General features: G+C 39.3%; 1 protein-coding gene across 1 annotated transcript in view; it reads left to right on the top strand.

Annotated features, from left to right (window-relative positions):
- Positions 1–7,937: 7,937 nt before the first annotated feature.
- The window catches only part of camk2d1 (calcium/calmodulin-dependent protein kinase (CaM kinase) II delta 1), a 79,254-nt gene continuing 74,644 nt past the window's right edge, over positions 7,938–12,547 (top strand). The window contains exons 1-2 of the mRNA XM_054601155.1: positions 7,938–8,227; positions 9,453–9,547. Of these exons, the coding sequence (XP_054457130.1) occupies positions 8,166–8,227; positions 9,453–9,547 (157 nt within the window). The 5' untranslated portion in view covers positions 7,938–8,165. The remainder of the gene's footprint in view (positions 8,228–9,452; positions 9,548–12,547) is intronic.

Below are 12,547 nucleotides of genomic sequence, written 5' to 3'. Positions count from 1 at the left end.
TGAAGCCCATTCAGTGTGTGAGAGAAGACAACAGCTTGATGGACACTCTCTTGGCTGGCAGTCTCTCTCCAGACATGGGGATTTCCTGTAATGAGCAATTTCAACCCATGCGCAACTGTAACTTCTCTGGCCTCCAACAGAACTCCAGCACTCCCGCTTCATCTACTTTATGGCATAAGGCCCCATTTAGTTTTCCCCGGGACCACTCCCTTAATATCTTAATATTTGTTCTACCTTTCATTAAGCTTGTTATGTAATTGCCTGTTTTCATCTTCTCATCTCCTTTCCCTTTCAGCCATTTAGACCGTTTCCTTTTCTTTTAATCCTTGTCATTATTCTGGTGATGCTTTGTCGATGCTCTTTTTATTCTCCGCCTCTCTTCCTTTGCTCCCTGCTTTGTTCAGCGGAGGTCTTCTGAAGGTTTTGCTCAAGTTCAGACCTGTTCGGGTTTTTTATGTCAGTGAGCAAGGAAGGCCTGGACCTTACACACAAACACAGTGAGGTGAGGGGACAGAGATCTGTAAAGGATGCAGCCACTCAGTGATATCAGGATATTTATCACAGCTACATTCAGATCACTTTAAATAGTGTTGTTGACAGCCAGCAGCCTATGATTAAATCAGAATTACAGATAGTCATATGTGAACAGCAATCTGAGGGAGCAATGTTTTCTTAAACAGACATTTATTTTTGTTGTCAACGCTGCACAATAATTTTTTTGTGACAGCTCGTACGTAAGCAAACAAATTATATCTATATTTCACTTCCAGCAGTCATGGAGCAACATTAGCATTCCTTTGGAGTTGTGTTTTTTGGTCACCTGAATGTTACGGTTATTTTCCTTCTCTTTTAATCAGCTGTGATCTGGTTTAACCCTGGGACAAGTATCTGCGTCTAAAGGTAAAATTCTTGGGGTTTTTTTCTGTAATAAGCAACCAATCTACTTCCTGTTTACACCTCACCCGCATGCTCAGTGTACGTGAATATTCATGTGATATTCGTTGCTGGAAGGAAATCATTTCGTCAACGATGCTGAAACGCATGTGTGGATGGAGATCGTTTTTCGTTTTAAAACCCCATGTTTTAAACGATAAAAATCCTTATAAGTGTGGATGTAGTGTCTGTGTGCAGATAAAACACTAGATCCACTGTGTTCATCAGTGAGCTTTACTGGTGTTGGTTAGGAGTTTTTTTTCTGGGAAGGCCAGGCTATCTCTTCCCACCTGCTACCAGTCTTTGTGCTAAGCTAGGGGAACTGTGTACTGGCTCTAGCTGAGATTCATACTGGTCTTTTCTTTTCATATCACTTTGGGAAAGAAAGTGCATTCGGTTAATTACACAAAATGATGACTTATTATTTGTTTCTTACCCCATCTGACATCTTTTCAGTGATGTCACCATAGAAATGACGGTCCTAACGATATAGATAAGACACAAGACACAAATAAAGTGAAATTATTGTTGACAAAGAAACAATAGCAGTCATATTGGATAGAATTTAGCCTCATGTAATCAGCTGCCAGGTCAACAGAGCTAGGGGTAAGCTCTGTTGACCCCCCGCCCGTGTCTCTGCCTCGGGGGGAAGTAGAGGCCCGTTTGTCAGATTCAGTTGGAGTTGATGTAGCACAGCTGGACCTTCACCTCCTCTTCAGCCCGGTTTTAAAACGCGGGTCACGTCACCGGAGCGTGATTGATTGATGCCTAAACTCTAGTGCTCTTTCAATACACTACTGAATTAAAGCAACATACAGGTAAGCGCACACATAGCTCAAGGCAGACATGTGCAGGAATAAGAACAATATACAGAACACTCAGACATGCACTTTTTTGCTGCTTTAATCAAGTATATTTATCTACAATCTCTTATGAAGAACTTCACGAGGCAAAAAAGGTTGTAGAACGAAGCTCTGGAAAACTTGGGGAAAATGTTACAAAGGAAAAAACATATCAGATCCTCTCAAGACACAAAAAATAATCTGCTTTAAAAAAGTGTTTGTGTCTTATATGTTTCTTTTTTCTACCGAAAAGTTCAATGATCCCTCGCCCTCATTGAAAGAATCTATGAATATGCAAATATTTTCATTTATGTGCTATCAGACATTGCAGTAGGGATTTTATTAGTTACACAGGCAGTAGACTGTAACATGAAGTTAACGCAGCTTTTTAAAAATATGTTATCTTTAAAACACCACTGTGAAGTGGATCAAGACCATTAAGCTGCACTGCAAGTTATGTTTCATTTTGCATCTCAGTGAAGTAAGGAGAGGATGGAATGGGTTGACACTCTACAAACTTCTATTTCTATTTAGAACTGATTCCCAAATAATCCCACCCTAACTCATCACTTGTCCGATAGTCTGATTGTTAAAAAATGGCACCATGTTCTCACATCTCAGTACATACTGAGAGGGAAGTGGGACCCAAGTTTTCAAACTTCTTCTACTGTTACCAATAAAGTAGAGCCGCCTGTATGTGGCCTGAAATACTCAAAAGCACTTAATACTACATATGATTAATTATTTTTATTATTACTACAGGTATCATTTATGAGTAGAAACATATTAACGCTGATAGTAATCACGCAACGATGTAATAAACAAGTCTCAACAACAAAATAATAGTCATTTCAGATCAAACTGATAAGATGATAAGATGTGGAATAAAAAAAAGGCAGAAGAAGACAATAGAATGAAACCAGTGAAAATGAAGTAAGAGGAAAAGGAGGAGGGGAATGACATGGCAGCCCTCCAAAGATCTTCACTGTGAGGGCCGGGAGGTCCTCTTCCTGATTCCTCACACATGGCGTCATGCAGACCTCTCAGCTGTTTGCTGTGCTGGCCGGTCCTCCAAACCTCTTCCTTCTTCTTCACTCTGCCAGTAATGGAGAAAAAAAATGATGGATGTATTTCAGCTGCAGGACTTTTAACCTGGTGTGTGAGGAGAATCAGGAGCAATTCAAGGATGGACAATACTGGATTCTAGTTTAATGACTTGAGCCTCCGGATCACCTTTCCATTTATTTCCTCCTGGAGGAATGTGGAAGGTGTGTGTGTGTGTGTGTGTGTGTGTGTGTGTGTGTGTGTGTGTGTGTGTGTGTGTGTGTGTGTGTGTGTGTGTGTGTGTGTGTGTGTGTGTGTGTGTGTGTGTGTGTGTGTGTGTGTGTGTGTGTGTGTGTTGTTTTTGAATTTTCTCTTTGATAATTTTTTTGCAACATTTTTATCTAACACCACACAAGTTAGTAAATATGAGGAACTATCAACAATGCTGTTGTTTAGCTGGGTTTGCTTTATCACGTTAATCTTGTGTTTAACCTCTGGACTCTTTATTTAGTCCATGTTTATTCACCACAAATTCACCACAACCTTTTCACCTCAGTTCACAGCGCCTAAAGCCAATTCTCTGTTTGTGTCTTTCCACTGATGTAGATTGCTATTATGTTGCTCCTAAGCTTAGCTTTGCTTTCAGTCTAAGCCGACCAGAAGAGAATGGAGATATTTAGGAATGGAGTAAATGGTGATTAAATTAGATTCAATTCAGTTTATTTTGTATAGCCCAAAATCACAAATTACAAATTTGCCTCAGAGGACAAAAAGTCAATGGGATTTTTTCATTGGATTTTGCATTTTTGCAGAAAATAAGCTCTAGACAGATCTAAAAGCTTCTAAATTCATGAGTGGGGGGCATTTACTGTGTTAATTCATGTCATAGAATATAAAGTCAAAATCTCTTTAGCTTGTGTAAACCACAGGCATCTAACCAAAAACCCATTCACAAAACCCATTGTTCTCCACACGAGAGAACTGGAAATGCTGACTCATTTCCAGGTTTAAGGACTCATTCCTGCACAACTCTATTGCTGAGATCTTAGGAAACAGCATCACCAATGGCAACATGAGCATTCACTACAGAGTCTGAATAAACTGTTGGCTTGTTCACAGTTCAATTAGTGCAGTGGTATCATAATACTTGGCAAAAGTATGAAAATAATGATATTATTACCAATTATTGCTCATTAATCTACTGGAACCCAAAATATCGGTCACAATATTATTCTGGGAATATTTTAATGAATTGTCACATATACTCGATATATGATCTGAAACAGTTGAATTGTTGAAACTCAACTGATACGCTGATGAAACAATCTATCCAAATAAAGTGTTTTATTCTTTTCTACTACTTTTAAATATAAGTGGGGCAAAAAAAAAGCTACAAAAAGCAATTTGGGGAAGAAATGTATCAGTCCAGAAATATTGCTCTTTAAAAACTAATATCAGGTTCCTGAGTAAGGAACCAAAACAACGTGTTAAAAACAGACATCAATATCACTGTCATTATTGACCTTCAAAAAAACACATTTCAAACTGGAGCTGTGTGTTATATAACGTCAGTATGCGTGAGAGGAGTTTCACTGCAGCTGTGAAAGCTCCCTCTCCTTCTCGGTCTTCACATCAACCCACCACTAGATGGGAATGTTGGATCGTCTCCACTCCACATGCCGTCTGCAGCTCACGCCAAGACTAAGTGAGGAAAAATATTCCGCTGTACTGTACAGTATGTATCTGACTCCACGGTGGAGGAATATGAGAGCACCTGTGAGCGGAGGGAGGAAATGTTTATCCTCACCCTTTTGCGTATGCTGTTGTTCTTTGTTGTTGGATGGATGTCATGCAGTAAATTTGTACTTTAACTGTGTCATTTCTTACAAAACTTGGAAAGTATGTTTATGCTTTAAAGCTATGTCTATCATGATTGAAGGGTTTTGGCTATCTATGTATAACTCGCAACATTATGTTGCTGACTGTTACGTTTTATGGTGATCATCATCATCATTTAAAAAATGTTTTACTCTGCAAAGAAGTCTTGAGTTCATCAAATTATTTTGTCTAAATTGAGTCTTACAGAAAACATGAAAAAGTCTACCAGTGCAAACCAAATAAATGCCTCAAAAAAACATTTGCTATAAGAAAAGGGACTTTGTTAAAAACTAAATTAATTGAGAAGAATGAGATTTTTTTTGCAGTTAACCCATTTATGTTCTATACTTTTTTTCTACACTCTTCATATTTTATTCATATTGATATCCTTCGCTGATGTGGGTTTGCACGTTTTAATCCATTAACTACATGTAGACTTAACATCGCTGCTTATAAATTAAACATACAAATAAAGTAAAGAAGCATTTACCTTTTATATGCCGAACTGCTATTTACAAGAACAAAATCAAGCATGTTTGATCCTTTCAGACTGAGTCATAGCGGGTAAGTAAGGTTTGGTCCATTCCAAAGCCTCCTATGCATGCTGCTGTGTAGCACTTCTTCTGAAGGATGCAGCCAACACAGATTCAGGGTGACACTTTTCTGACTCTTCATGGCCTCACATCAATGACAGAGTAAGACCATGATTTCTGTTTTTACTCAAGAAGGTATTGTGTTAAATCATAATTTAACACAATTAAATTATTTATTTTCTTTCACCAGATTTTCTCTCCTTATTAATCTGCCACGGCCTGAATTCCAGAGCTGTAGTTTAGTTGACCTGCTGTTGTGTACCAAAAAGCAGTCCAGCAGATTCCTTGATGAATCCTTTTGCACAGGGATTCTCAACCTTTTTTTATCTTAAGGACTGAAACATTTCAGATGACCAACTTCCCAAATTAAATGAGGAAAAAAAATCATTACATGGCAAAAAAAGGGAGAAAATAAACTGGACAGTAGATTGTTGTGCCCATGTCAGCTGTAATGATGAAAATAAATATTACGCCTCCCCTCTGCTTTGTAGATGTTTTTTCTCTAATAACATGCAGCCAGTAATTAGGGCCCGAGCACCGAAATCGTTGGTTTGCGAAGGCCCTCTTGAAACTGTAATGTTTCATATTAGGGCCCAAGCACTGACGTAGTCAGAGCGTAGAGTGAGTTAAAAAACACTCAACTTTGGGCCCAGACTGAATTGCCATACTTTAACGAGGAAAAATTATTCGCGGTTTAAAACGTTAACAAAACTCTGGACTATATTTGGCCAAATGGGCATTTTGATAGCTAGCACAGATTTCATGATATCAGAGTTTAAGTTTCAGGAAAATTTAAGCCTGTTTCAGATTTTATAATGGGTGTGTATTGGATGGAATGTTCAGACCTAGAGTCATCGCTAGATGTCATCGCTAGAGTGAGAGGAGCTTCAAAATCTTGTGAAAAAAATATTTTAAAGTTGCCAGAATTCCCACAATTTTCACTCTTCAGGCATCATTTTTTGGATCATATTGTAGATAAACTTGTCCTAGTCGCAGCCATAACACTATGGAATCCAACAGTCTTACACATTTGACTCCATGTGCCTGAAAGCAAATTGAACTCCAACCGACTGCTTCATTAGACTCCATGTTAAATCTCACGTCAATTTCTCAAAGAAAGCAGAGAGTTACAATTTTCTAATCTGCTCTGAAGCTCATATTTTTTAAAACAACAAACATAAAAAGTACATATCTGCGCTCGTCAGGGTCTTATCTTTCATAAGATATCAATATGTTGTCCATTGGAATCATGGTTTTAAGATTGTAGGTCAACAGTTAATAGGCTCAAGAGGTCAGTGGTTTGAAACCATCCTCTGCTAACATTGCTTTAATGGCAGCTGTGTGGGCCCACACAGTAAACTAAATCAACATATATAGTGCCTCAATAAATCTGAAATTACAGTCTCTATGTTAGTGTAAGTGTTTATTTCCATGCAATGATATAATAGATTTAAAAAATGTAATACTTTATTTTGTGTAGTTTTCCAAAATCTTTCTGCCTTACAAATCATTTATTCTTTCCCACATGTGAGCAGCTCTAAAACAGAATGAGTTTGCAGTATGGAGTTCTCTCCATAATCTACTTCATTTTACATGTAATTCTGATCTGAATATGTTTTAACTCGAGACAGTTTATGTTATAGTTCTTCTAAAGTCCAATTTATTGAGACAATGTGGACCTCCATTAAATTATATCATTGCCACTGGTGGAATATCTCAGTTACAAAGCTAAATGGAAACTGTAGAAACTCACAGTCAATGAACCTGTTGCAGAAAAGGAGAGAGCAGAGGATCAGAGTGCACTTTGATGCCACATATTGCAATGCTTTCTGGGTTATTAAATTATAAAAAACAGATCCGATTCCCCACAGCAGATGTGTGGTAGAAGGTCAACCGAGCTGCCTCGAGATGGAGCCCTTGTGTAACATTTTCAACAAGGAAGCACTGAAACGAAAATCAGTTTGATCAAGTTAGATACAGCAGACCAAGAAAAAAACGGATGTTAAGTTATGTTACCTCCAAAATAAAGATTACAGTTGGCCATTCAGCGATCAGCTACGAGATAAATTACATGATTAAAAATCTAATTGAATCAAATACAAATACATATAATCTGTGTTATCTAAGTTCAATGTACGTAACTAATAAAGCGAATTTCAACATTTTTACTAAACCTATTGATTAAAAATAATTCGTCTTCTGCCTTTTTAAAATGCTTTTCAATATTTTTCTACCTCGACAGGTGTAAAATTAATAAAAAGGAATAAAGAGCGCATGCATTTCCTCAAAATGTTTGACTTTGAATAAAAGATCTCGAACTTCTATATATTGTTAACAATACATTGGGCTTTACAAAAACACTAAAAAAGGACGATATAAACTAATTATATCGAAATGAAAAGAGGAACTAGCATATTGAAAGCTCATCAAATCTAAATTGGGTTTAGAATGACCGAAAAAAACAAGAATAACCATTGTCTATATACCGCCAGCTTTCCGTTAAATATCTCCCAAATACAATTACATTCAGAGCGAGACCCTTAAAATGTGCAAATTGAGGTCTTATTTTGAAAAGACACCACGGGATGACAGACATTGTATATGAAGTATGTCTTGACGGCGGCCAACTAATCATTGTTGAAACACAACAGCAGGTCCCGACGTCTCTGTCAGCTCCAGGAGTAACCGGGATCAGCGACCAGGAGTCGGAAAGAGCCGAGCCGCGTTCACGAGTCATTCCGAAACATTCCCGACGTTTGTTTTTTACTTTCTCCGCGGAAAGCCGACAAGTGGCACTTGGAGAGTATTAGTGGAGTGAATTTAAGCGAATTAAAAAGGCATTCACTTTCCCAAGTTGGTCTCCGCTCACCTTATCATGGCTTCAACGACCTGCACCAGGTTTACCGATGAGTACCAGCTGTACGAGGAGCTGGGGAAGTAAGTTCTTCTCATTTTATGCATATTTTTTTTAATAAATAAATTTAAGTTAAGCTTCATTTATCTGTGTTTCTACTGCCCGTGTGTGGATTCAGCGAAGCCACCGCCTAACGTCACCTGTCCCTACCTTGATTTGTTCGGTCAGCTCGTTGCAGCAGGACAACAACACGCCAAATCCAGTGTCCAATCCAAATTAAAAATTTAATCTCGATTTACTAGCAACGACATCTTTGTTATCGAACGAATAGCGCGAACGTAAAATAAAGTTTTTCGAATTGAACCCCGATGTCGCAGGTTAATACTTCCCATGTCCCCATGTTTACCTCAACTTTTTTGAATCGTTTGTTGTCGCTGCTCGTTAACGCCCATCGGCGATAAATGTATTCGGATTGTCAGATTGTCTGGATGGTGCCTGGGGGGTCGACATCCAGCTGAAAAAAGTTGTCTTTTTATTGATTTAATTTGTATTCAATTTAGATTAATGTATTAAAAACACCGCCGGGTGATTTTTTTTAGAAAATCACGCAGAATATACGGCTACGCGTCGTCATTTATCACTAATCTTGAACCATGATCCAACAGGCTGTAACCCCTGGCGACGAGGCCAGGTCAGTAAAACGAGCAGAAATGTGGATGGAGCTCGGTGTTGGTGGAGTCAGCCCGTTGTATAGTGGAAGGAAGCGCGCTTTAAACGAGCCTCCGGCGGCTGCCTCCAGTCTGGAGGAATCGGGAGGTCTTCTCAGAAATTCGGGCTGTGATTGTTTCCGCCCTTAATGTTTTGCTAACAGCGAAGGGTTGAAATTCCTCAGTGGCATTCATGTGGTGTCACACACACAACACAACACAACAGCACAGTTAAAACACATAGACATTTGTTTCTCCTACAATGTAAACGACTCTAAAATCTAAACTTAGCTTAACGGTGCACGTCCACATTAGGCGTGTTTACACAGGTAAACCAGGTGTTTAGGTAGATTTAGGAGGGCGTGGCTTTACTTTTTGACCTGGCTTCAGCTTAAATCGTGTCGTTTTTAAAGTGAAGTTGCTGCAGGTTAGAGCAGCCCCAGTTAAGTGTACAACAAATACATCAAGAAAGTAATAAAATGTTAGGAGGCAGACCAAAACACAACTCTGTACACTAAAACAGCTCTTCTAATCCAAGAGGTCACAATGTAATGCTGTTGTCTGTGTTAAAGTGTAAACGTGTGGCTGTGCTCCTCTGTAGGGGAGCTTTCTCTGTGGTGAGGCGCTGCATGAAGATTTCCACTGGGCAGGAATATGCTGCCAAAATAATCAATACCAAGAAGTTGTCGGCCAGGGGTGAGTACATGCTGCCCTGTGGTGTGGCCTTATGACGTCATGCGGTTAACTCTGGGGGGGTAGCAGCAGGTCACACTGGGACATATCTTTGCTTAAAAATGCTCCTTTTTTTTTGTCATGTCACCCTTCAAACCAACTTCCTCTTTTCTTTTTTCTTTTCCTATTAACTGTACATGTTTTCTCCAGCCGCCGCCAGTCGACTCCTGCTCGTGTCTATGGTAGCAGGAGCTGGTTAGGTTACAAATGGTAGCAGCTAACCACATCTTCCTCCTGTTGGCTTTAAAACTCACTTTCGCTTTTATGCTTTCCATTTTTGGAAGGAAGGAGGCCAGCAGCTCCTTTTGTAACTCGTTCTCTGATATCAAACCATGGCTGCTGATTTCTGATGAGCTGTGTATGACTCACTGCGCTGTCTTTCACAAGAAAAACACAAGACAGTGAAGGCAACATTGTGGCAGAATTGAGAAAATCCTCTCTTATCTTGTTCTCTCCTCCCAATGACCCCTTTCAAAAACTTTTTAAATGGAGCGTCTGTCCAGGAAGCAGAGGCATAGATTATTTTACTTTCCTCTCCTCACCTTCTTCATCCTCTCCATCATTATCTGAGCACAAACAATAGGAGATAGGCCTGGAAAGGCACACAGTGATGGTGAGCGATTGCACAGCGGCAGCAGATGGTGCGTCTCTTGGGGGAGCAGGGGGTTTCCTTGCAGCAGGGACAGCCGCGTTAAGAAAAACAAAACGGGGGAGTGCATTGGTGTGCATTTGGTTTTAAAAAAGAGATGATACAAATGATGGAACAAAACAGTAAAGAGAGAACATCCTTTTCCTATCCCTCGACAGTTCTGTGAAAGATCCCTAAATCTTTCTTTTTCCACCAACATGGTTAAAGATGGGAAGGTGAAAGGGAGGAGGGCAGATGTTTACAAAAAAGGAGTCCATGATTTATTCCATGCTCCGATTGCATCGGCTGAATGCCTTCGCTGAGCCTCTCACCTGAAGGGGAAAACGATAGTGAAATGGAATGTGTGTGTGTGTGTGTGTGCGTGTGTGTGCGTGTGTGTGTGTGTGTGTGTGTGTGTGTGTGTGTGTGTGTGTGTGAGCACGTGAGAGAATGAGATTGTCGTAAGCATCGCTGCTCAGGTGTTTGTACAAGGTGAAATCCAACTTTTCAGGAAGCACAAGGAAGAAATGTATTTAGGACTCTGTTATTTGTGTGTTTATCCAGTGGAACTTCTAGTCTCTCAATCAACAGAGGTGCATTCAAAGAAAAATCCTGATTTATTATAAATCAGGTCTTATTTTTATACTTTTGGCAGTCACTCTTATTGTTAAGATTAACATTGTCCATTTAAACATAAGCCTTTGGTTGGATAAACCTATTTGGAAGACAAAACGAAGGCAGAGCCACATTCATCACAGTTTACAGACCTGTATCTGTATTAATCTAGTTATCGCGCATTCTCAGTTTCCCTCATAACAGAGGGATTATTAGCAGCATTTCAGTTGCACTCACTCTGTTTTACCTCCAAATAACGTGGTGTAGGTCAGTCATTCCCAAAGACTGGGTCACAGGAGATTTCTATTCGAGTCACTTAATAAAGTCACATGAGGGAGCCTGAATGTTGGTATTGTTCTGATAATTGTGTTCTACCTATAACACTGAGTCTGATATGAAATGTTAGCATACATTGTGTTTGATAGTCCGGTAACTCATTCTTAATGAATTTATTTGGCCTCATTTATAAAATATTTACCATGTGTATATTTTTTCAACAACACGTGCATGAGGCAAAGTTGTTTTTTTATCAAATATATATCTCTTTTAAAAGTCTGGTTTACTTATTTAAGAAAAGATAAGGTGATGTGGAAATGGCAGTAAAAATCATCAGGAACGTCGCAATGTACAGTTCCAGCATACAGTACACTTGACTTAAAATATTTTTTCTCAAAATGTATTGTTGGTCATTTGTGCTTTTTATATATATATATTTATATAATATTTACTTGTATTTTACGCTATTTGTATTCATAACAGTCCTGTCTGTTCTTTATCTTCGTATGTCCAGCTTTGTTCTTCTTGTCCCTAGCTGTTATTTGTAATTCTGCGTGAGAGATGGTGAATAACTGAGTCATATTCCTTGTATGTGAACTCATACTTGTATACAAATAAAGTTGATTCTGATCGATGATGCCTATTGTTACTTGGGTCATGATGGTTTGTTGTTTTTTTGGGAACTTAACTGTGCTCTCTGATCTCTGTAATGAGTGAGTTAGGGCTGTGCTGGAAACCATTTACATATAGTGTGAGAGTACAAATCCAGATTGTGTCCAATTTGGCTTGTGTCCATAGTATATGGAATGTCTTTGTGCTGTGGACAAAACAAGACTTCGGGCACAACTACAGCTCACCGTCGGTAATGAAGTCAAATCACAAAACTTTAAACGTACTCAGACAGCACAGCCAGATCCAGAAGTTTCCTGTTCGAGCGGCTGACAGACACTGAAGCAGGCTGAACTGAAGGTCACGTTCGATGAGGGGAAACCCCAGACTGGCTCCAACGCTGCTGCTGCGTGATGAGAAATCCTAAACAGGAAACTCTGTTTAATAGGAGAGGCTTTATGTGGCTGTAAACTTTGGCTTCACACCGAAGGCAGTGCTTTCCGGTGCCGTGCACTTCCAAGGGGCTATCCAGCATCCCTTTTACAGCTTAACTTTTAAAGTATAACATCAGAAAGGTTTTTTTGTTTAAGTGTAACATGGCGATCTCTGCTTTCTGAAAGTACACACGGTTATAATCACATCTTCATCGGCAGTGCAGGTTCATCTACTTTGGCACATTTGTTGTACATCTTAGTGTCTGACATGCCATCACTTGAAGTATAGTGTCAGAATATTTTATAGGAGAAGATCAGCCCCCCCCCACCCCAGGGGAATCTGGAAGTGGGCCATTGATATGGAGATAGGACACAGCTTGATTGAGAGCACCATGGGTGTGA

Source organism: Anoplopoma fimbria, chromosome 7, assembly GCF_027596085.1.
Source record: "Anoplopoma fimbria isolate UVic2021 breed Golden Eagle Sablefish chromosome 7, Afim_UVic_2022, whole genome shotgun sequence".
In the NCBI taxonomy this organism is placed as follows: domain Eukaryota; kingdom Metazoa; phylum Chordata; class Actinopteri; order Perciformes; family Anoplopomatidae; genus Anoplopoma; species Anoplopoma fimbria.
The sequence above is the reverse complement of the archived record's forward strand: the minus strand, read 5'-3'. Positions and strand labels throughout refer to the sequence as shown.